Source organism: Oncorhynchus keta, chromosome 30, assembly GCF_023373465.1.
Source record: "Oncorhynchus keta strain PuntledgeMale-10-30-2019 chromosome 30, Oket_V2, whole genome shotgun sequence".
NCBI lineage: Eukaryota > Metazoa > Chordata > Actinopteri > Salmoniformes > Salmonidae > Oncorhynchus > Oncorhynchus keta.
The window spans coordinates 41,348,320-41,373,296 of record NC_068450.1 but is presented as its reverse complement, the minus strand read 5'-3'; the positions used below and the strand labels follow the sequence as shown (position 1 = coordinate 41,373,296).

General features: G+C 42.0%; 1 protein-coding gene across 2 annotated transcripts; it reads left to right on the top strand.

Annotated features, from left to right (window-relative positions):
• Positions 1 to 16,613: 16,613 nt before the first annotated feature.
• Positions 16,614 to 23,777, top strand: LOC118363607 (transmembrane protein 33-like). Of its 2 annotated transcripts, none has more exons than XM_035744662.2 (8): positions 16,614 to 16,770; positions 17,483 to 17,554; positions 20,732 to 20,826; positions 21,234 to 21,421; positions 21,798 to 21,865; positions 22,092 to 22,225; positions 22,413 to 22,496; positions 22,628 to 23,777. In XM_035744662.2, the coding sequence occupies exons 2-8, from the start codon at positions 17,504 to 17,506 to the stop codon at positions 22,755 to 22,757; spliced, it is 750 nt and encodes a 249-aa protein (XP_035600555.1). In that variant the 5' UTR covers positions 16,614 to 16,770; positions 17,483 to 17,503; the 3' UTR covers positions 22,758 to 23,777. The 2 variants fall into 2 exon arrangements, with proteins under 2 accessions (XP_035600555.1, XP_035600556.1); XM_035744663.2 differs by lacking the exon at positions 16,614 to 16,770 and adding an exon at positions 16,839 to 16,885.
• The last annotated feature ends 1,200 nt before the right edge of the window (positions 23,778 to 24,977 follow it).

Here is a 24,977-nt window from a genome sequence, read left to right as displayed (position 1 = left end):
AATCTATAATAAAGGGGGCCCATGTAAATAGTCTGGGTAGCCATATGATTAACTTTTCAGAAGTCTAATGGCTTAGCGGTAGAAGCTGTTCAGGAGCCTTTTGGTCCCAGACTTGGTGCTCTGGTACCTCTTGCCGTGCAGTAGAAGAGAGAGCAGTCTATGACTTGGGTGGCTGGAGTCTTTGACAATCTTTAGGGCTTTCCTCTGACACCGCCTGGTATAAAGTTTCAGCCCCAGTGATGTACTGGGCCATATGCACTACGCTCTGTAACACCTTGAGGTTGGACGCCGAGCAGTTGCCATACCAAGCAGTGATGCAGCCATGCTCTCAATGGTGCAGCTGTAGAACTTTTTGAGGATCTGAGGGCCCATGCCAAATCTTTTCAGCATCATAAGGGGGAAGAGGTGTTGGTCATGCCCTCTTTACGACTGTGTTGGTGTGTTTGGACCATGACCTATCATGCTGCAGTGCAACACCCCTGGACGGAGAGAATGCTGTGGGGTTAAGGGCTTTGCTCAAGGGCCCAACGGTAGGGGAATGTTTTGATGATGTGAACCCAGCAGCCCTCCAGTTGTCAGATCAATTCCGCCTGTTTTTTCCCAGCACCCGGCCCAGGTTACCTACTGCCAGTACAGTATGGATTATCGCCTGACTGGTTCCAGAGGATAAGACAATAGGAGCAAAAACACGAGTTAATCTTCAGAAATAAGCATGAGTTAATCTGACAAAATGAAGACAAAATTCTGTGCATACATATAATTATTATGATGTAGAAAAACAACTCACATACAGCTGTTGTCAGCAGCAGCCAAAAAACAGATGATCTGCCTGGGTTACTGCCAGACTGAGGAAAAACATAGTATGTTAAAAGTAATGTAATGCTTAACTAGGCTTTTGAATCACCAATACTTATTATACATCATTTATTGTAAATAATTTATGCATAGGCCTACCTCCTCTCAGTCAGCAACAGTCTTCTAAGGCTTCATGAAACATAGTCCCCTCAATTGATGCCACATTAAAATACTGAAATAAAACTAACAGTTAGCAAATGTCCTTTGTTAGATTGTGTCTGTAGCTCCATTTGGTATAACCCATAATAAAAAAACAATGTTTATTTGAAAGAATAAACATTAGCCGGCTAGCTTGTAAAGTGGCAGATTCAAGTAAATCCTAGCCTAGCTCAGCGTTTTCTGTTTCATGCTAAATTAGCAAAAATAAGTGCTGTGGCTAGCTTGCTTACAAACGTGCTCAAATTCTAATAACATAACACAGCATGTAGTTCATCATATGAATTTGCCTTCCTATATTTTAAATAAATAATCTACTTTGCTTATCTTAATACATTGAAAAATAACTTGCTCATGGGCACGGTTCAACCACAGTACTCTTGCTTATTCATGCTAGAATGGCAGTTGGTTTTGAATTGACCAAAGGTTTTATATAGAACCAATTTTTTGAATCTATGCTTTTATGAAACACATTATTTCCTCCTGCTAGCTAGCACAATGTGGCAAAATATGAATTCGATCTTTCCCTTGCCATAAAGAGCTAACGTGTTGGACGTCAGCTAGCCATTCTTCTGACCAGGCGTAATCATGCAGCAGTATCATTAATATGTATATAAATGTCAATGCTAAAAAAAAGCTGAAACAAATTAAAAGGGCATGTTAGCTGTCATTTCAGAGTTTGATGTGACCGAGTTAGGCTCGATGTTGTTTTCTACATTCCCCATTACACTCTGGGGTAGGGATTAGAACCCTCAAGGTTATTTGCCTTCACAGGGGTATATAGTACAGCAGCCTATATATATAAACGTTGTTGTTTTCTACAATCCCCATTACACTCTGGGGTAGGGATAGAACGCTCAAGGTTATTTGCCTTCACAGGGTATATAGTACAGTAGCCTATATATAAACGATTTTAGTAAAGGGATCTTTCATCTCGACCAAAGAACCAAAATGATCTATATTGAACCCCAAATATCAATTTTTCTAAGTGTAGGAGCTGATCGGTTGTCCGTAGGCTATTGTGGAATCATTGTCATGTTATGGTAGATTTGAATGGAGAAAGCTGATCTGAAAGCAGCAATGCTTTTCTTTCAATCCTAACAGTAGCGAACACATGGTCGAACAACATACTTAGCGAACATTCTGTTTACATGCTTGTTTGGGAAACACTCTTCCTTAAAAATTGGCTCATAAATCTACCACCTCTCACAGTCTCAAATCAGAATTAGACATTCATCCATGCTTCTCAAATATCACATTTCGAAGTTGTTTCAAATGTCAAATGTTGAAGTATTTAAGGTTAAGTTCAGGCATGAAGTGTACATTCTTAAGGTTATGCATTCAATCCGAATGGTTGATGTAAGGGTTAAGGTATGGAATATGAAAACAAAAATATCAAAAACAACTTTCTATTGCTGCATTCGAACGTGCAACCTTTGGAATCAGAGCCTTATAGCCTACTTGAAGGTAACAATGCTCAATGTTGCCCCTAGTGGCCGGTGTCCACGTCATCTCCCAATGTCCTCAGAAATGAACAGAAGTCGAACACTGATTTGACCTGGCTGCATAAATAACGATGCATCTGGTACCATCATTGTGATGCTTAGTTACATCGTAACTAGGAAAAGAGGCCCTTATCCGATCAATTCCATAGGCCCCGTTTCCCGATAGCGATGGAATTTAGGCTTACGGGTGTTTTAAATATGTATCTTTCGTACAACGACCGAAGATGTTTAATGCGTTTTCCAAAACACCATGCAGAGATAACTTTGGGCTAAGTGCGTCGTTGAGGCATGTATAGATACTAATAGAATCGAAAGAAAGGCGCTGCTCTCGGGATCATCCTTCTAATTACACAATACTGACAACGGATCAGCTCCTAGAGAGATATTATCACCAATGGCTGCAAATGTTGAGGTGGCTTGTTCTAATGCTTAACCTTATAATAATGCACTAAATAAAGATTTGGCACATAATTGCGCACACGTTAGGCTACACATCATGAAATATAGCCCATTGAGGTAGAAATTACATACAGTTTCCAGATAGCACAATTAAAATACAAGTAAATAAACATTACATTGATTTCTATATCATTTAAATATATAGGCTTATGTAGCCTATACTGTAGGTAGGCTATTTATATTTTAATGCAGGCATCTCGGTTTTCATTTGAAGCATATTTTTATCCTTCACTTGTTTGTAACAATTGCATAGACATTGGCAACTTCATTGTGATGTTATCAGCGGTCACAGAGACAGATAATCATATTGATTCTATGTTTAGCAGAGATCTTCTGTGTATAAAGTGACGCGGTAGGGAAAACGCATCGAACGACGCACTTATCTCTTCTGCGAGTGGTCTGAGGCAGTCGGTAAATAACGAGCATTTTCAAGTGCACCTTTTGTAACGACAGTTTTGGGAAACCGCTTGGTTTATAACAATGATCCTACGAAGGTTCTAACGAGGAACTTAGCCTTAAGATGCTTTTGGGAGACCGGGCCCAGGCCATTCAGCTAAGAAACAAACATACAGTACCTCCCCAAAAGAAAAAGGCTTTATTTTCTAAATAAAGCATTTATTCAGTGGACATAGTTTGGCTATCAAGTCAAGCATAAGGAACAAGAGATTAGCCTACATAACACATCATTTGTAGCCTGTTCACTGGTCAGCGGGTTTGCACCCGCTTCCACCACCTTAAGTGTTCTACATTTTGTTAATGCATGTTTATAATTACCTTGTTGTCTGCTTGACCATGCAAACATATCACCATGCAAACGAATGCCGCAACAAGAGCTGCCAATTATTTACAAGCTACAATCAGAAATCAACATTTATTGCATTATTGTATATTTGTTTTATATTTTTGATGCAATTATGAAAGTCCGCTATTCTAAATAAATAGCATTAATATAATAGGCTGTTTGATCCCCCATTAACAGAGCTAATATAAGGTTTGAAGGAACTATAGATTCGCCCTTATCCCTTTTCCCCCTTCCACCAAACCAAGCCTTTTTACACGTCTTCCTCGCTTGTGCCAATTTTCGTTGGTTTCAGCCCATTCCCACACCCTGTTTGTTTTGGTCAGATACAGCTGCACAGACCTATTTTTGCCGATTACAACTACATTCCTTTTGAGGTAGCCCTTTCCCTTTGGCAGTCCCCCCTCCGCGTATACCCTGTCAATCGCACGCATGTTTTCTTCTATGTCTCGACGCAGCTTCAACAGAAAACGTATGGCCTTTGTTGATTGATCAGTTTTAAAATAGGTTAAAGAGGTTAAAGGTGGAAAAAGTTAAAGTGCGGCTTTAAAGGTTTCCCTGGCAATAGCTTTGTTTTTGCGAAAATGCTGTTATTTTTTGTCATTGGTGGTAGCGATTCGACAGCAGAAAAAGTGGGTTGTTGAACGAATTGTTTTGCATAAAAAAATAGACAATTGTGGACTAAATCAAATAGATACAATTATAGGAGTCAACAAAAAGCCTACATATTATGACACACAAAAAAAATGTAGCCTTAAATCATTTGCCCCTTCCACAGACAAGTGCGTCTGAACCCTCACGCTTTTATGGAGTTTATGGAGCATTTATTCTCCTGCACTTTTGCATTGCAGTGAATAGAAAAAGTTGAGGGCCTTTTCACCGACATCCCGATATCACATTTAAGCAACAGCAATGCAAAAACGCTATATTTTGTTGAAATAATCTGAAAGCTAAGCCTAAACTGCTTTAAAGCAGGAACAAATCATTTATTTTCCACCACAGAATGTCTAGATTTTTCCACATTTACATTTTGCAATGCATGAATTCACTCTAAGTTCGGCTGTACGCTATAATGACTGTGGTTTAATGATATAAGGTCCTTGAGGACCTGACGTAGGAGAAATATCATGCACTGCAGTGCTCATATATTGATGTTGCCATATATTGCGATTCACTCCGGGAATAATATTTTTTTAAATAAATCATGCTGCAATATACTCTTCCATTCGTTAAAGGAAAACGACATACATTTCATAGTTCAATGCGTAGCCCATAGTTAATGCAGCGATTCAACCAATAAAACACGCTATCTTATAGCCTCGGCTATAAAACTACAACATTTCGTGTCGATTCTGATGTTTTAATAACAGCAATACGAAAATGGGCTATAGAAAAAAAGGGCAAAAATGCACATGCTATAGCCTACTTACTGTGACGATGTCCTGCTTTCCCATCTCAGATCTTGTCAAATGTGGTGTGTTTTGTCTCGACCATTTCTCAGAGATTCACTTAAACAAGTGGAAACTTAGTGTCCTGCACGATTTTATACACGATGAGCCGTCAGTAATGGGATTATTAAACAAAAACGGTTTCAGGCGCTGGCGTTAACCTTTTTTAATGCCTAATTAGGTTTTGCAACGAAATAATTAGATTCAGTATTGCACTGCCTATATTTTCTAATGATATCTTTCCACAATCTCATCATTAGGCTATATGACCCTCTTGTCAATCATATATTTAGTGTCAGAGTACAGTAGATGATTTAAAAACATGTTGGCATCAAATACAGCATTATAGACGAAACGAATTATCCTACACACAGCGACAGTCAACTCCACACCGCAGAGGGGCAATGGACCCAACTGAAGGGCTGACCGCGCCATCTAGTGAAACCATAACAAAACACAATTGTTCTGTGAATACAACCATCACATGGCCTCATTTACAAGTTCATTGAAACATTTAAAAAACGGATTGAAAAGCATGCGGAAAAGGGCACGGTGCTGTCCATGGTGCTGAAACCAATCTGCAGCTGTTGCCTGGGCCACAGTCACTTGATGACTGTTTTCACCATGGTCTCTGATGCTTTCCAAGTGATTCTCGCTGTTCTAAAACCCATCCAGCATCTCGGTATCACAATTATTTTAATATTCGCTGCAGTCAGTGCATATTAGGGCTACATATCTGTGTTTTCAACCAGCGTACTCCCTTGATGTCACAGATCTCACCCCAGGGCTTGATTGCATTTACAACCGATTTTATTTGATTTGATTTATTTCACCTTTATTTAACCAGGTAGGCAAGTTGAGAACAAGTTCTCATTTACAATTGCGACCTGACCAAGATAAAGCAAGCAGTTCGACACATACAACGACACAGAGTTACACATGGAGTAAAACAAACATACAGTCAATAATACAGTATAAACAAGTCTATATACAATGTGAGCAAATGAGGTGAGAAGGGAGGTAAAGGCAAAAAAAGGCCATGGTGGCAAAGTAAATACAATATATCAAGTAAAACACTGGAATGGTAGATTTGCAATGGAAGAAATGTGCAAAGTAGAAATAAAAATAAATAATGGGGTGCAAAGGAGCAAAATAAATAAATTAATTAAATACAGTAGGGAAAGAGGTAGTTGTTTGGGCTAAATTATAGGTGGGCTATCTACAGGTGCAGTAATCTGTGAGCTGCTCTGACAGTTGGTGCTTAAAGCTAGTGAGGGAGATAAGTGTTTCCAGTTTCAGAGATTTTTGTAGTTCGTTCCAGTCATTGGCAGCAGAGCCATATCTGGAAGGAGAGGCGGCCAAAGAAAGAATTGGTTTTGGGGGTGACTAGAGAGATATACCTGCTGGAGCGTGTGCTACAGGTGGGAGATGCTATGGTGACCAGCGAGCTGAGATAAGGGGGGACTTTACCTAGCAGGGTCTTGTAGATGACATGGAGCCAGTGGGTTTGGCGACGAGTATGAAGCGAGGGCCAGCCAACGAGAGCGTACAGGTCGCAATGGTGGGTAGTATATGGGGCTTTGGTGACAAAACGGATTGCACTGTGATAGACTGCATCCAATTTGTTGAGTAGGGTATTGGAGGCTATTTTGTAAATGACATCACCAAAGTCGAGGATTGGTCCGATGGCCAGTTTTACAAGGGTATGTTTGGCAGCATGAGTGAAGGATGCTTTGTTGCGAAATAGGAAGCCAATTCTAGATTTAACTTTGGATTGGAGATGTTTGATATGGGTCTGGAAGGAGAGTTTACAGTCTAACCAGACACCTAAGTATTTGTAGTTGTCCACGTATTCTAAGTCAGAGCCGTCCAGAGTAGTGATGTTGGACAGGCGGGTAGGTGCAGGTAGCGATCGGTTGAAGAGCATGCATTTAGTTTTACTTGTATTTAAGAGCAATTGGAGGCCACGGAAGGAGAGTTGTATGGCATTGAAGCTTGCCTGGAGGGTTGTTAACACAGTGTCCAAAGAAGGGCCAGAAGTATACAGAATGGTGTCGTCTGCGTAGAGGTGGATCAGAGACTCACCAGCAGCAAGAGCGACCTCATTGATGTATACAGAGAAGAGAGTCGGTCCAAGAATTGAACCCTGTGGCACCCCCATAGAGACTGCCAGAGGTCCGGACAGCAGACCCTCCGATTTGACACACTGAACTCTATCAGAGAAGTAGTTGGTGAACCAGGCGAGGCAATCATTTGAGAAACCAAGGCTGTCGAGTCTGCCGATGAGGATGTGGTGATTGACAGAGTCGAAAGCCTTGGCCAGATCAATGAATACGGCTGCACAGTAATGTTTCTTATCGATGGCGGTTAAGATATCGTTTAGGACCTTGAGGCTGAGGTGCACCCATGACCAGCTCTGAACCCAGATTGCATAGCAGAGAAGGTATGGTGAGATTCGAAATGGTCGGTAATCTGTTTGTTGACTTGGCTTTCGAAGACCTTAGAAAGGCATGGTAGGATAGATATAGGTCTGTAGCAGTTTGGGTCAAGAGTGTCCCCCCCTTTGAAGAGGGGGATGACCGCAGCTGCTTTCCAATCTTTGGGAATCTCAGACGACACGAAAGAGAGGTTGAACAGGCTAGTAATAGGGGTGGCAACAATTTCAGCAGATAATTTGAGAAAGAAAGGGTCCAGATTGTCTAGCCCGGCTGATTTGTAGGGATCCAGATTTTGCAGCTCTTTCAGAACATCAGCTGAACGGATTTGGGAGACGGAGAAATGGGGAAGGCTTGGGCGAGTTGCTGTTGGGGGTGCAGTGCTGTTGACCGGGGTAGGAGTACCCAGGTGGAAAGCATGGCCAGCCGTAGAAAAATGCTTATTGAAATTCTCAATTATGGTGGATTTATCAGTGGTGACAGTGTTTCCTATCTTCAGTGCAGTGGGCAGCTGGGAGGAGGTGTTCTTATTCTCCATGGACTTTACAGTGTCCCATAACTTTTTTGAGTTAGTGTTGCAGGAAGCAAATTTATGCTTGAAAAAGCTACCCTTGGCTTTTCTAACTGCCTCTGTATAATTGTTTCTAGCTTCCCTGAACAGCTGCATATCACGGGGGCTGTTCGATGCTAATGCAGAACGCCATTGGATGTTTTTGTGTTGGTTAAGGTCAGTCAGGTCTGGGGAGAACCAAGGGCTATATCTGTTCCTGGTTCTAAATTTCTTGAATGGGTCATGTTTATTTAAGATGGTTAGGAAGGCATTTAAAAAAAATCCAGGCATCCTCTACTTACGGGATGAGATCAATATCCTTCCAGGATACCCCGGCCAGGTTGATTAGAAAGGCCTGCTCGCTGAAGTGTTTCAGGGAGCGTTTTACAGTGATGAGTGGAGGTCGTTTGACCGCTGACCCATTACGGATGCAGGCAATGAGGCAGTGATCGCTGAGATCTTGGTTGAAGACAGCAGAGGTGTATTTAGAGGGCAAGTTGGTTAGGATGATATCTATGAGGGTGCCCGTGTTTAAGGCTTTGGGGAGGTACCTCGTAGGTTCATTGATAATTTGTGTGAGATTGAGGGCATCAAGTTTAGATTGTAGGATGGCTGGGGTGTTAAGCATGTTCCAGTTTAGGTCGCCTAGCAGCACGAGTTCTGAAGATAGATGGGGGGCAATTAGTTCACATATGGTGTCCAGAGCACAGCTGGGGGCAGAGGGTGGTATATAAGCAGGCGGCAACGGTGAGAGACTTGTTTTTAAAGAGGTGGATTTTTAAAAGTAGAAGTTCAAATTGTTTGGGTACAGACCTGGATAGTAGGACAGAACTCTGCAGGCTATCTTTGCAGTAGATTGCAACACCGCCCCCTTTGCCAGTTCTATCTTGTCTGAAAATGTTGTAGTTTGGAATTAAAATTTCAGAATTTTTGGTGGTCTTCCTAAGCCAGGATTCAGACACAGCTAGAACATCCGGGTTGGCAGAGTGTGCTAAAGCAGTGAATAGAACAAACTTAGGGAGGAGGCTTCTAATGTTAACATGCATGAAACCAAGGCTATTACGGTTACAGAAGTCGTCAAAAGAGAGCGCCTGGGGAATAGGAGTAGAGCTAGGCACTGCAGGGCCTGGATTCACCTCTACATCGCCAGAGGAACAAAGGAGGAGTAGAATAAGGGTGCGGCTAAAAGCAATAAGAATTGGTCGTCGATAACGTCTGGAACAGAGAGTAAAAGGAGGTTTCTGGGGGCGATAAAATAGTATCAAGGTATAATGTACAGACAAAGGTATGGTAGGATGTGAATACAGTGGATGTAAACCTAGGTATTGAGTGATGAAGAGAGAGATATTGTCTCTAGAAACATCATTGAAACCAGGAGATGTCATTGCATGTGTGGGTGGTGGAACTAATAGGTTGGATAAGGTATAGTGAGCAGGACTAGAGGCTCTACAGTGAAATAAGCCAATAAACACTAACCAGAACAGCAATGGACAAGGCATATTGACATTAAGGAGAGGCATGCTTAGTCGAGTGATCAAAAGGGTCCGGTGAATGGAGAGGTTGGTTGGGGGTCACGGCGATTTAGACAGCTAGCCAGGCCATCGGTAGCAAGCTAGCATAGGATGGAGGTCTGTTATTAGCCACCTCTTGCGTTCCGTCAGTAGATTAGTGGGGTTCCGTGTGGTGGAGGGGATTAATCCAAATCACACAACAACAACAAAAATAAAAACAATAGATATAGTTATAGAGGCCCAAGAAGAAAAAATAATCATAATAATAAAAAATAATTTAAAAAATTGTCTGATTGTCTATTCAGATAGCAGCCGATAAGACAGCTAACGGTTAGCAGGCCGCAGGTGGGCGTTCAGGTAACGTCGCGACGGAGGAGCCAGCCGGATAACTCCTTCGGGTAGATAACGTCGGCAGTCCAGTTGTGAAGGCCCGGTGGGGCTCCGCGTAGGCAGTAAAACGGGTCCGGATAGGTGATTGTAGCCCAGGAGTGATTGATGGAACTCTTCAGCTGGCTAGCTCCGGAATAATTGATGTTTGCTCCGGAATCGACGAAAGCCGATAGTCACACGGATAGCAGCTAGCTAGCTGTGAGATCCAGGTATGAATGTCCAGAGTTAGCGGTTGAAAACCAGGGACATGGAGAGAAAAATTGGTCCGGTATGTTCCGTTCCGAGCCGCGCTGTGCCGTACAAAACTGCCCATAGATTTTCGAGCTAAAGGTTAGCTGATGACCACAAACCGTGGTTAGCTGAATACTAACGATTTGACAGTAAAGAAGCTAACTAGCTTCTGAACTAGCTTCTGGATTAGTTTCTGGATTAGCTTCTGGATTAGCTTCTGGATTAGCTTCTGGCTAGCTCCTGGCTAGTTTCTGGCTAGCTTCTTGAAGTTTCTGGCTAGCTTCTTGGAGGATTACATATTTGAGGTAAATAATACTTTTTTATAAATATAAATTGGTGAGGCGGGTTGCAGGAGAGTGTTTTTGAAGATGAGTTTATGGAAAATGTAAAAAATGTATGTGAAAAAAGTTGTAAATATATATATATATATATATATATATATATATATATATATATATACGGGACACGACAAGACGAGGACAAAAGACGTCTGAACTGCTATGCCATCTTGGATGAGTGATTTCAAATCCCTCCATTCCTCCACAACAGCTTTTGAAACGCTGGGAGAGAAAATCACATTGCAATTGTTATCACTCTCCCTCTCATCAGTGGTGAAGATGGTCTCAAACTTTCCAATTGTGTCAATAGGCCTAAATAATCAAACCGTAGGTCAAACCTAGTTAAAATGTGGATTTATTAGACATGTTAGCCTTTGGATTAACCTTATTGTCTTGCATCATATAATCAAATGTCCAGATTACGCTATACTAAATAGAAATTAAATCAATGGTATTTGCAGCTAGATATCACAGCCAGCCCTGCAAGTACCATTTATTAAGTAGAGGGCAGCATTGAGGTCAATTTTGCTAAAGGCCCAGTGCAGTCGAAAACGTGGTATTTCTGTGTTTTACATATATTTCCACACTATGAGGTTGCAATAACTGTGACATTGTGAAAATGATGATGTCCTTTTAGTCTAAGAGCTGTTTCAAAAGACAGCCTGAAATTTCAGCCAGTTTAGGTGGGATTGAGTTTTGTCCTGTCTGGTGACATCACCATGCGGGAAATTAGTTAATAGACCAATGAGAAAGAGAGTTCCAAACTTCTCTGCCAATAACAGCTAGTTACTCCCCACTCAGACCACTCCAAGACAATCCTAGCAACATTTTAGCTTGAGAAATTGTTCTTCGCTAAGAAGCTATTTTTTTTTTTTTTTACTAATTTAACTGAAAATGATCACAGTAAGGTACTTAAATTGTTACCCAGACAATATTTGAAATTGAGATAAATGGCTGAATTGGTCCTATTTTAAAAAATGTTGGGGGCCTTTATTTTTTCATTTTGTTTCAGTTATTGCTTACTATAATAACCTGTGTGTGTGTGTGTGTGTGTGTGTGTGTGTGTGTGTGTGTGTGTGTGTGTGTGTGTGTGTGTGTGTGTGTGTGTGTGTGTGTGTGTGTGTGTGTGTGTGTGTGTGTGTGTGTGTGATAAAGAGGAGTATTGGCCAATTTAATGGATTTCAGGTTGGTCTCCAGATGAATGTTTGCTGGCTTGACACTTATAAATTGTGGATTCCGTTTAAAGTACTGTTAAATATGACATGTACCACAAATATATGATTAATAGATCAAAGCCATTTGAGCTACAACACTGTAATTAATCCCTTGTTAGGATCCCCGTGTGGACATGATGCAATACAAGGAAACTTTATGCACATATCCCCTGTAGACGTTTCCTAGCCTACTGCACGTGTGAGAACTTGGACTCATTGGTTGCCATATCTTTTACTGAGGGAGTATTTCCAGTGTATTTACACAATACCAATTAAGTTTAAACACTGAATCTTGACTAAAGTAGGCCTAGATCTCAAATCAAATCAAATTTTGTCACATGAGCCAAATACAACAGGTTGTATTACAGTGAAATGCTTACTTACAAGCCCTTAACCAACAATGCAGTTAAGAACCCCCCAAAGTAAGAGATAAGAATAACAAATAATTCAAGAGCAGCAGGTATTAACAATAGTGGGGCTATATACATGGGGTACCGGTACAGAGTCAATGTCAATATGCGGTGGCACCGGTGTCGAGGTAATTGATGTAATATGTACATGTAGGTAGAGTTATTAAAAGTGACTATGCATAGATAATAACAGAGAGGAGCAGCAGCGTTCCTGGGGGGCAATGCAAATAGTCTGGGAAGCCATTTGATTAGCTGTTCAGGAGTCTTATGGCTTAGGGGTAGAAGCTATTTAAGCGCCTCTTGGACCTAGACTTGCTGCTCCGGTACCGCTTGCCGTGCGGTAGCAGAGAGAACAGTCTATGACTAGGGTTGCTGGAGTCTTTGACCATTTTTAGGGCCTTCTTCTGACACCGTCTGATATAGAGGTCCTGGATGGCAGGAAGCTTGGCCCCGGTGATGTACTGGGCCGTACACACTACCCTCTGAAGTGCCTTGTGGTCGGAGGCCGAGCAGTTGCCATACCAGGCAGTGATGCTCTCGATGGTGCAGCTGTAAAACCTATTGAGGATCGGAGGACTCATGCCAAATCTTTTCAGTCTCCTGAGGGGGAATAGGTTTTGTCGTGCCCTCTTCACGACTGTCTTGGTGTGCTTGGACCATGTTAGTTTGTTAGTGATGTAGACACCAAGGAACTTGAAGCTGTCAACCTGCTCCACTACAGCCTCGTCGATGGTCCTCCTTTTCCTGTAGTCCACAATCATCTCCTTTGTCTTGATCACGTTGAGGGAGATGTTGTTGCCCTTGCACCACACGGTCAGGTCTCTGACCTCCTCCCTATAGGCTGTCTCATTGTTGTCGGTAATTAGGCCTACCACTGTTGTGTCATCAGCAAACTTAATGATGGTGTTGGAATCGTGCCTGGCCGTGCAGTCATGAGTGAACAGGGAGTACAGGAGGGGGCTGAGCATGTACCCCTTCGGGGCCCCGTGTTGAGAATCAGCATATCGGATGTGTTGTTACCTATCCTTACCACCTGGGGATGGCCCGTCACGAAGTCCAGGATCCAGTTGCAGAGGGAGGTGTTTAGTCCCAGGGTCCTTAGCTTAGTGACGAACTTTGAGGGCACTATGGTGTTGAACGCTGAGCTGTAGTCAATGAATAGCTTTCTCATAGGTGTTCCTTTTGTCCAGGTGTTTAAGGGCAATGTGGAGTGCAATAGAAATTGCATCATCTGTGGATCTGTTGGTGCATTATACAAATTGGAGTGGGTCTAGGGTTTCTGGGATAATGGTGTTGATGTGAGCCATTGCCAGCCTTTCAAAGGATTTCATGGCTATAGGCTTCTGTATATTGATATAGGATCAGTAGGTTTCTGTATATTTACAATAAAATAATTCCAGTAAGATGAATCTTTTACTCAGAAATCTTGCTAGGAAACATAAAAGAAGCCATACTTGAAATGTATCTAGCTAGTTTCAGATAATAAAACAAAACAAAGATGATTTCAATGATCTTTTCCCCTTTCTGGTGCAAGCCAAGGTCAGCCGATAAATTTTACTTCAATGTGGGAATGGCGCATAATCGCTATAGTCAGGAAGGTACAGGAATCAATTGATGAGATAGAGCAGTGGGCATTAATGTGGGGATTCATGTTCTCTGTAGAGAAAACTGAGACAGTGTTCTTTACCAGGAGGAAGGTGGGAGATGAAGTACGCTTGAGGTTATATCGGAGAACCTTGGAGAGGGTGGGGACCTTCAGGTTCCTTGGGGTATACTTTGACACTAGGGCCAGGCTGACCTGGGCAGAACACATTGAGAGAGTGGTGGGAAAGTGTAAAAAGGTGCTAAATGTGACGCGCTGTCTGACAGGGAAGGAGTGGAGGGCTGGGCGTTCCTCATTGAGGACCATGTATGTTGCATTGATCCAATCTGTAATCGACTGGCAGTATAGCATATGGTTCAGCAGCCCGGACCTCACTGGAAAGGCTAGATGTCATACAGTGTATGTAGTGGGGATTTTCGGACGTCCCCAGTGCCTGCACTACAGATGAAGAAGGGGGATATGTCAGTGCAGATTAGGAGACAGCAGCTGGCAATGAATTATTGGGTCAATTTACAAGGACATGGAGTGTCTCATCCTGCGAAAGGGATTTTACAGGCCTGCTGGGAACATGAGCTTTGGGTGGGTGGGTAATACCCAGGCAAGGGAGATGGGACTCTCTGGAAGGGAATTTTTCCCAATGGTAGCTATTCCTGTGAACCCACCATGGCTACTCCCGCCTCCAGTAGGTGATCTATAAGTGTTGGAGAGACTAAGGAAAGATAAGGAGAGGGTTGATCCAACTGATTTGTTTCATAGACGTCTGGATACTGTTCTGTATACCAGGATTTTGTGGCCATTTACACAGATGGTTCAAAATATCAAGGACAGGGCGTACTGGGTCAGCATTTGTACTGCAGGAATGTGGGGTGTCAGTCAGGAAACGTATTACAGATCACCTGGCTGTATATATGGTGGAGCTGATGGCTGTACTGTTGGCTTTGCAATGGGTAGAGGAAGTCAAGTCAGACAGAGTAGTTATTTGCTCTGATTCATGTGCAGTGTTGATAAGTCTCCAGTCCTTTAGCTCACGTAGCAGACAAGACCTGCTTTATGACATACTATAAACCCATGGCAGGGTTAGACAGATGGGTAAACAGACCAGATTTACTTGGTTCCCAGCCCATGTGGGGATGGAGGGGAACGAGGCAGCTGATGTACTGGCTAAACAAGCATTCAGTAGTGGAGATATTGATGTTGTAGTTTCAATGAGCAAGGCAGAGGAAAACATCCTGATATGGACCGTGACCAAGACTCAGGAGATGATTGTGGACTTCAGGAAAAGGAGGACCGAGCATGCCCCCATTCTCATCGACGGGGCTGTAGTGGAGCAGGTTGAGAGCTTCAAGTTCCTTGGTGTCCACATCAACAACAAACTATCATGGTCCAAACACACCAAGACAGTCGTGAAGAGGGCACAACAAAGCCTATTCCCCCTCAGGAAACTAAAAAGATTTGGTATGGGTCCTGAGATCCTCAAAAGGTTCTACAGCTGCAACATCGAGAGCATCCCGACTGGTTGCATCACTGCATTCCTCGGCTTCTGACCTTAAGGCACTACAGAGGGTAGTGCGCACGGCCCAGTACATCACTGAGGCTTAGCTGCCTGCCATCCAGGACCTCTACACCAGGCGGTGTCAGAGGAAGGCCCTAAAAATTGTCAAAGACCCCAGCCACGCCAGTCATAGACTGTTGTCTCTACTACCGCATGGCAAGCGGTACCGGAGTGCCAAGTCTAAGACAAAAAGGCTTCTCAACAGTTTTACCCCCAAGCCATAAGCCTCCTGAACAGGCAATCAAATGGCTACCCAGACTATTTGCATTGTGTGCCCCCTCCCAACCGCTCTTTTTCCACTGTTGCTACTATCTGTTTCTCATATATGCATAGTCACTTTAACTACACAATCATGTACATACTACCTCAATGGGTCCGACCAACCAGTGCTCCCGCACATTGGCTAACCGGGCTATCTGCATTGCTAAATGACTTAAATGTGTCCCACCCCCCACCCGCCAACCCCCTCTTTTACGCTACTGCATAGTCACTTTAACCATATTTACATGTACATTCTACCTCAATCAGCCTGACTAACTGGTGTCTGTATGTAGCTTCGCTACTTTTAAAGCCTCGCTACTGTATTTAGCCTTTCTTTTTACTGTTGTTTCATTTCTTTACCTACATATTGTTCACCTAATACCTTTTTTGCACAGTTGGTTGGAGCCTGTAAGTAAGCATTTCACTGTAAGGTCTACACACCTGTTGTATTCTGCACACGTGACAAATGAACTTTGATTTGATGGTGCAGAGATGGCATGAGTAGTGGAATAGAGACACTAAGGGCAGGCATCTATTCCAAGTACAGACGAAAGTCGGGGAGGACGGAAGAGAGGAGGCTAAGATTACGGGTAGGACACAGCCGGGTTGAATAAGACTAAATGTGATAGGAAAGCATCCAATTGGAATGTGTGACTATTTACAGGAAATATAAACAATAGGGCATGTAATGATACTGTGTGGGCAGTATGAAAGGGAAATAGAAAGGCTGAGATCCAGTATGAGGGAGAAGTGGATACAGGAAATGAGTTTAAATAGTACACTGAGTAGAACGTTATTAGATACAATATTCTCAAATATTTTGATACCTTTTTTAAAGGAAACGGGGCTGGCAGGTGGGATTTAGTTTCTCTCCGTCTCTGGTCCATACTCCAGTACAGTAGGTGGTGGTAATGCACCATAACGTTGGCTGCCAACCGCCGACAAAAACCCCACCGAATAAGAATAATCGCTGAGTATTTGGCAAAATTAGCCAACAAAATAACAGAGTCATTGATGAAACGGCACATCTGACGTTGTTCTCGACAGTTTCAGGTAATTTTCAGAAAAGAAAATATAGCCTAACCCGAATTGTTCGTGTTACCCACATGGAAGCCAGACGGTCCACGCAGAGAATATTTAAGATAGTTTACGGTACATTACATGCTTGGTAGGTAGTCTAGCCAGAATTGAGCTAGCTAACGATACTAGCACTAGCTAACAAGCGTCCGAACATTCTAGAGTGTGAAGGTGGTCATGCGTTAGCTAGCTTACATTAGGCTAGCTCACTTATTTACCGGGATTAGCCAGTTTGATAACGTTCTCTCAATTAACTCATTATATTAAAGCCAACACATTTGCTTGTTAAGTACTATAGTTGGCTAGTTTTCACTTCCTGATCTGTCTCACGTTGGTGTGGCTAATAATTGCTGTCTAAGTTAGCTAGCTAAGCTAGTTGAACAGCGACTTTTGCTATGTTCTGACATTGCTCCAGCTAAACCAAAGATATTGATGCCCGAACTGACAGTCATCTAACGTTGGCTGGATGAGTATGTTGGGTAACGTTAGCTTGAATCGGTTAACGTCAAAAGCAACCAGCTAAAATGTTAACGTCCGCACTCGGCATATGCAAAAGCAACTCATGGACGTGTGTTTAAGCTGATCAGCGTTTTCATTCTTGACATTTCTTCAGAGTCAAGTGGGCTTTCTATGTCAGGGTGCTGGAAGTTATTCATTAAACGGAGTCTTTGTTTCCTTCTCTCTTCAGGGGTAAACGAGAGTCAAAAAGATGGCTGACACAGAGCAAACAAGTGCCCCTCCCCCCCAATTAGGGCCAGTGGTGAGTAATCATGCACTTCTACTTCATCGAGATCATAGATTGTACTTGTTAGGCAGGATGTATACTCTGTAGTGTAGGAGCACTGACTTCACAACACACATTTGGCTGCATGTTGTAATTTTACGCACTCTCCAGTGATGTTTTGTTACGGACGTTTGGTTGAGTATAAACCCAACTTAAAGCCTATTTTATACATTGTGCTCAACGCAAGGACACTTATCTACACTAATTGATAGTGATGCACCGATATTACATTTTTGGACGATATTTACCTTGCCAAAGAAAATTATACCAATATTTAAAAAAAATTGCAGCCTTTAAGCATTCTAGTACATTTAAAATGCACACGGACGCAACAGTCTAAGGCACTACATCTCAGTGCAAGAGGCGTCACTACAGTCCCTGGTTTGAATCCAGGCTGTATCACATCCGGCTGTGATTGGGAGTCCCATAGGGCGGTACACAATTGGCCCAGTGTTGTCCGAGTTTGGTCGGGGTAGGCCGTCATTGTAAATGAGAATTTGTTCTTAACTGACTTGCCTAGTTAGATAAACGTTACACACTCCACACTGTTGGCATTTACGTATGTCCCCATTACCAGGAAAACACAATTAAAAACCTATTTCTTTCACTTACTTGCCATGCTGTTTCGTTGTTTATTTGTTAGTTTCATTCTCAACCAGAATTTCTATGGAATGCCGTTTGGGTCTTGGCGTGTCAAAAAAGATATGTCAAATAACACTACTTGACGTGTCAAATAAGCTTGTTAACCAATCAGGACCTGAATATGACTGCATGTCACGTAATAATTTAACACATTCATGATTTTTTTAAACGTAGTTATTACACATTTATTACAATATCACTTGCATTTCATATGTCACCATGATTCATTGATACGTATGCTATAATGCTGCTAAAGTTGTCTCGCGCACCTACAGTGCTGGTCATTAATAAAAAAAACAATCTAGCTCATGGATGCAAACAATGTTCTTCCCTATAGTTAGCTCGCTAACTATATAGCTTGGTATCATTATCTAAAATAACCCAAATTTATAAGACATTTCTTATTTGATTAATGGTTGTCGGACCCATATGTGAAGCTAGCCACAATTAGGATTAGCCACAATAGTGGACTTTGCTGTTAGCCTTCAAAACAAAATTATGTAATTGACAATGATGCGAATGAATACAAATAGTAGAATTGTGCCATAATTGAACAGATCATGCTAAACGAGGTTGGAATGTTATATAAAATCAGCAAAAGACAATAATTTGACCGAAGTCTGTTGAAATCATACTGGATGTATTATACATAAGAATTGCATTGGGGGCATACTTACTTCACTGTACAGCCTTACCTGTGGATCAATGACATGGGGTATCAGTCTACTCCGTGACACCCAGAGAACATTAGCACCGTAGCTCTTATTGTGGGACTCTGAAACAACTGTGAATTGAGCCACATTTATTGACAACCTATGTCTATTGAACACTGTTCCTGAGGGAAAAACAATACTGCATAGATGTTTTGGAGTCTGAACTCTGAGGAGGATGTTGGGGGGGGGGGAATATATTGGGTATTGAGTAGACTGATAGCCCATTTCATTGATCCCCTATCCTTAGGTAAAGCTGTACAGTGCAATATGAATGTCAATACACACAATAGGCTGACTGGGGAGGGGATTTCACACAGTCCCAGTCCCGCGGTAAGAGCTAAAACATGAATCTTTGCGTAAACTCTTCAGTTGTGTTCTGTGGGTGTCACAGAGTAGACTGACACCCCATTACATTGCTTCACATTCCAACCTTGTTTGACATTATATAGTTTTAATATGGCATGATTCCACCAATTGTGACCTTATGCATCACTTTCAAATAGGTACTTTTATTTTGAAGGCCAACCGCAAATTAAACTTTTGTGCCAAATCCTTATTGTAGCTAGCTTTACAACACACCCCGGTCCGGTTGAGCCTCACTAGCCAGAAGTTAGCTGGATGCTTATAATGTTAGCTTTGGGAAACAGGGTTAAGTAGCTGGCTAGCTATTTATTTTCATGAACTGAAATTCAATTTCAATGGGCGAACAACAAGTGCCTACCTAGCTAATACTTACTCACAAGGATTCCTAAATCATTGCTAAGAATAATGAAAATGACTGCAGTTTCTACTGGTCATTGTTTTCAGGTTGGTTGTATTGGTGCTAGCTAGGTACCCCAGAAGTTGCGGTTGAACAAATAAAGCTTTATTACCAACGTGGTATTATAAACGCATAGATTGTGGCCGGTGTTTGTTTGTAGACTTTTTTTACAGCTTTGACTGTGCTACTCATAGTAGTGGTGGCGCTTGGCTTGCACGTGCAAATTCAGAACACACAACATTCTATAATAGAACTGTGTTATTTGACATGTCAAATTAAAAGCTTATTTAACGCGTCAAATGGTGTTGTAGGACATGTATCTTTTTGACACGCAAAGACCCAAATGGTGTCGGGAAGCTAATAGCATTGCCGCTATTACTGTGCAACTCCGGTAGGGTAACATCTGAAAAATGCACTTGGTAGTGTGTACCGGTGCTCGACCAGTCGCGAAAGCCAACATCACTGACAACAGAGAACGGTTGATTGTCAAGGGCAATTAACTCCCTTATCTTGCCGTTAATGAATTTCGCCTTTGAGTTGTCTTGCTGAAATGTTGTTCTTACTTTTTCAAACGACCACTTGACTTGACTGCTCGATCCACACAGCAGACATTGTGGGCCAGGTTAGGAATGCTGTGTTGCACGTGTAGCGCAACATTTTACGTGACGTGCATATAGGTATGCACGTCGGCGTTAAACTAGACGTCGGGCCGATATCGATGATGGCATTTTTAGCTAATATCGGTCGATTCCGATATGTTCACCGATATATCATGCATCCCTACTAATTGGCTGTCCTGTGCAGTTGTATTACAAAAACATGCTGACGTGCGCAGACCCAAATTTGTAGTACAATGTAATTGCGTCCTTGTAGACATATTTTAAAAATATTTTTGGGGGGTCTCACATTTTGGTGTATTGCAGATCATTTGGATAGTGCTCAATGATACAATGTAGGCTTGTGGAAGGTGATTTTAAAATATATTTTAAAGTTTTTTCTAACCTCATGAACTTGAATGTACTCTATTTCTTTTCGCAGCAATTCATGTTGGCTAACAAACTAGAGACGGCAATGTGGCTCTCACGGCTCTTCACCATCTATTGCTCAGTAATGTTCATTCTACCACTCTTAGGGTAAGGGTCAATGTTCAGATGTTTTACTTTGTCTATATCAGGGCTCTCCAACCCTTTTCCTGGAGCGCTACTAGCAGGAGGTTTTCACTCCAACCCCAGTTGTAACTAACCTGACTCAATTTATCAACCAACTATTGTAGTGTGGAGTTTGGGTTTTGCGTTATTGTTAACATTAACACCTGGGATGTTAGCAACAATAGCTGACGCAGAACTGCAAAATTAACAATGTTTTGCTGATGTCATTATCAAATGAATGTCTTGAATGGTCACGTGATGCCACCACATATTCAATTTCGTAGCATATTGTCGTCCAAATTGTTTCACCTTTTTGATACACTGAAATGTAGTTAACTAGTCTGAGTTCCCTCAAAGTAATGCATTTGTTTGTTTTAAACTTTTAAAAACAGACCCCAGGCGGCTGCCAATTTCTACCAGCGTGCGCTGCTGGCCAACGCCCTCACCAGTGCTCTGCGACTACACCAGAGGCTCCCCCACTTCCAGCTCAGCAGGGCCTTTCTAGCCCAGGCACTCCAAGAGGACAGTTGTCACTACCTGCTGTACTCCCTCATCCTGGTCAACTCTAACCCCATCACAAGTATCCTCTCAACCATACGTAAAGGCTTTCACAATAGCCTGGTCCCAGACCCGTTTGTGTTGCATAGCTGAATCCCAGGATCATTGTCATGTCAGGCTAATGTAACCATGCCTTGGTGGTTCTGTCATAAGGGTCTTGGATAAAGCTAGAGCTTGGTATATAACCACAAACTGGTTTGGGGAGAATGCTAATTGGTAATGCAGGAAGGTTTTTGTAATGCTTGGGGTCATTGTTTCAGTTATGCAAATCTACTAAACCTATTTTCCTATTAACAAGAAGGCGTTGCTTGAAAACACTTTGAAGCTGCCCTTTTAATGTCTGTTTTGCGTTGTTGTTCATCTTTAACTGATATTTGCCCTTTAACCGCTGTATACAGTGAGCATATTCCCAGTCTTCCTCTTCTCGTTGCTTCATGCAACTGCCTACACAAAGAAGGTTCTTGATGTAAGTATCCTCTCTTGATTGCAAAACATTTAAATGTTAGTGAAGCCAGTTGGGTAAAGCATAGCCAGCACTTGAAAAATTGTATTTTGTGATTTGGATGGTGACAATGACCTTTATGCTCATTAGGCATTTAGGAAATGCATGGAAAATGTAGTGTGTAAGGTGCTCTTTAAGTGCTAGTTTAATCATTATTTGGTCATCCTGATGTATATTATTCCCCTTGTAGGCAATGGGCCCCAATAGCCTGCCCTTTGTGAGGAACTTTCTCAACAAGCTCACAGCCAACCAGCAGAACATCCTGAAGTTCATCGCCTGCAACGAGATCTTCCTCATGCCAGCCACCGTATTCATGCTATTCAGGTATGTCTATTTCTTGGTACATTTCTCTGCTCATTTTAATGGTACCTTAGACTGAAATCAGAGCATTTTTCAATTTTTGTCTGTCTTGCAATACCAGTATGCACTGAGATAAGAATGAATTGATTGTCCGTCCGCCTGCCCCCACCCAGTCACTTGATTTGACTCGTGGTTTTTGTTGTGTTAACAGTGGCCAGGGAAGCTTGCTGCAGCCTTTCATTTACTACAGGTTTCTAACTCTCCGCTACACCTCAAGGAGAAACCCATATTGCCGGTAAGTAGCCTCAATTGACTTCAGTAGGTGTAGTAATTTCAATATGTTGGATAATTGTACAATAAGTAAATATGGCAAATTGCATTTCTCAAACCATAATTTCCCTTCATCTCCCTGTCCACCCTTCCCAGCACCCTATTCTCAGAGCTGCGGATTCTGCTGGAGCATTTCATCATGAAGCCCGCCTGCCCAGCCTTCTTCAGAAAGATGTGCCTCAACAGTATCGCCTTTATGAGTCGCCTGGCCCCCACCGGAGTGTGACCTCACTTCCTGTCCCCCCCCCACAACCACAGTTTGTACTGTAAGGGGTGTGGCGACATGTCAAGTCGAAAGGGACCGACGAGCAACAACAGAGTAAAATACATTTGAATGTTACATGTCAGGTCTGTGTTCCTGCTGCTCTGTTCATTTGCTACAGCGGAGGCTTAGGCTCAGCCTGCGATGCACTGAAAATCCCCCGATATTTGTTTTTTAAATGGCTTTATGGAGTAGCTGGACACTCACTCACCCTCCTCCACCCCCTTTCTCTCTCTTTGGGAAGAACACCAGCTGACTATCTGATGTGTTCTACTTCTTCTAAGGATTGACCTTATGATGGTAATTGTCTTTGGTCTGTCCTGTATGATTTATTTATTTATGGAAAATACTTGTTCTTCTATTGCAAAAAAAGATTAACTTCTGAGATTAGATATTTAAATTGTACTAATATTCATAGTTGTAATTCTTTTTTTATTAATCATATTGTTTTCGGAAGGCAACGAGATGTCAGTTGCTCTGCACCAATTCCATTTTATACATTTTTTTTCTTAGGTGGAAAGCATCGGTTGTTATGATTGTCTTAACATATATTTTTCTCTTTGAAATTCACATGTGATCTATGCCATGTAACTCACTACTTGGTGTGTTACATGGCACTGAAAAGAAAGGGGAATACCTAATGTACTTCTGAAGATTTGAATGGTACAAGGACATGGTCAAAGGATTTATGCTAAAAAATTAAACAGTTTCACTACACCAGCAGTTCCTCAGTCTGCACATGGTATGCAGTAAATGGGAAGGACTAGGCTGGCTTCAAATGCAAGTGTATAGTTGCATTTTGATTAGGTTTTCTAATTTAAAAATGTCTTCTATTCAACTGATTCGTGGCTAATACCCCTAGTTTTACAGTTCACTGCATGCCCACATTGCCATGTTAAATGTATTTATGATTTACTTAGAGAAACCGTTTGTGTAGATCTGGAATAAATTCATCCATTTTAAATCAATAAAATATTAAAGAAATTACCTTGTTGAATGACATTTGTAATATTGGCTAATATAAATATGATTTGTATCAATTCGCTTCCGCATGGAATTATTACGACAATGTAGCTACTATCGAGGAAGACACTGGACCACGCTAAATCAATCAGAATCTAGGTTTAATCTCACCATCACCCAATGATCTTGAAGCTTCTTCAAACGACATCGTTGTCCATGGGAACGGGTCCAGTGTGCTCAATCAGATGCTAGCTCGACAACGTGAATTTGCTACTATGTCGATAAACTAGCTAATTTGAACAACGATGTGTCCGCTATATGGACTATATTAATGATACTGGTCCGTGTGTGTCGCGTGGATTTCGAGTAACGCAAACGAGCTAATTTAGCCAACTAGGGGTGTGTTCGTAAATTTAGAGCGTTGTCAGATTGACCGTTCGTAAACTGGACGTTCTGGCCGAGAAGTAGGGTTGATCCGAGCGTTTTGACTATGGGGCATACTGACCTCACAACGGCACCCAAGCTAACGTTGGCTAGCTACTTCATGTCACACAGAACACCTCACTAACTGTTGCTGGCAACAATTTCATAACGTTTTTTTGCCAACGTTTACTGACACCCGCCACATTTGGGTGTTGAGCGTTCGTAGATTCTGCACTCAAATGAGAGCGCTCTGAAATCGGAGTAGATAACCAGAGTGAATTTACGAACGCACCATAGGCCAGCAAATCCCTACTACAGAATAATCCCACAGAGCTGTACTGTTTTTGATAATCCCATTCAGACAAAATATTTTTTGCTAATTTCTGAGGTTAGCTAGCCAGCTAACGTTGATTTAGATGCATGTAACCCGGTTGGAAATAGCTTCTTAACGTTTCTGGAAAGAAACCCAGCTTCTTTGGATAATTGAGTTAGCTACAGTAGCTAATCAATTAAAATTCACACCAAGCCAAGATAACATCATGGAGATCAGCCTCAATCGAGTTGATTATCTGCAGAGTTGCCTACAGTATTTTTACGTTTTTCATTTAACCAGGTAAATCAGTTAAAAACACATTCTTATTTACAATGACGGCCAAACTTGGTCGACGCTGGGCCAATTGTGCGCCACTTTTATGGTACGCCCATTCACGGCCGGATGTGATACAACCTGGATGCCACTTGCACTGAAATGCAGTGCCTTAGACCGCTGCGCCACTCGCTGCGCCAACTTTTTTTACT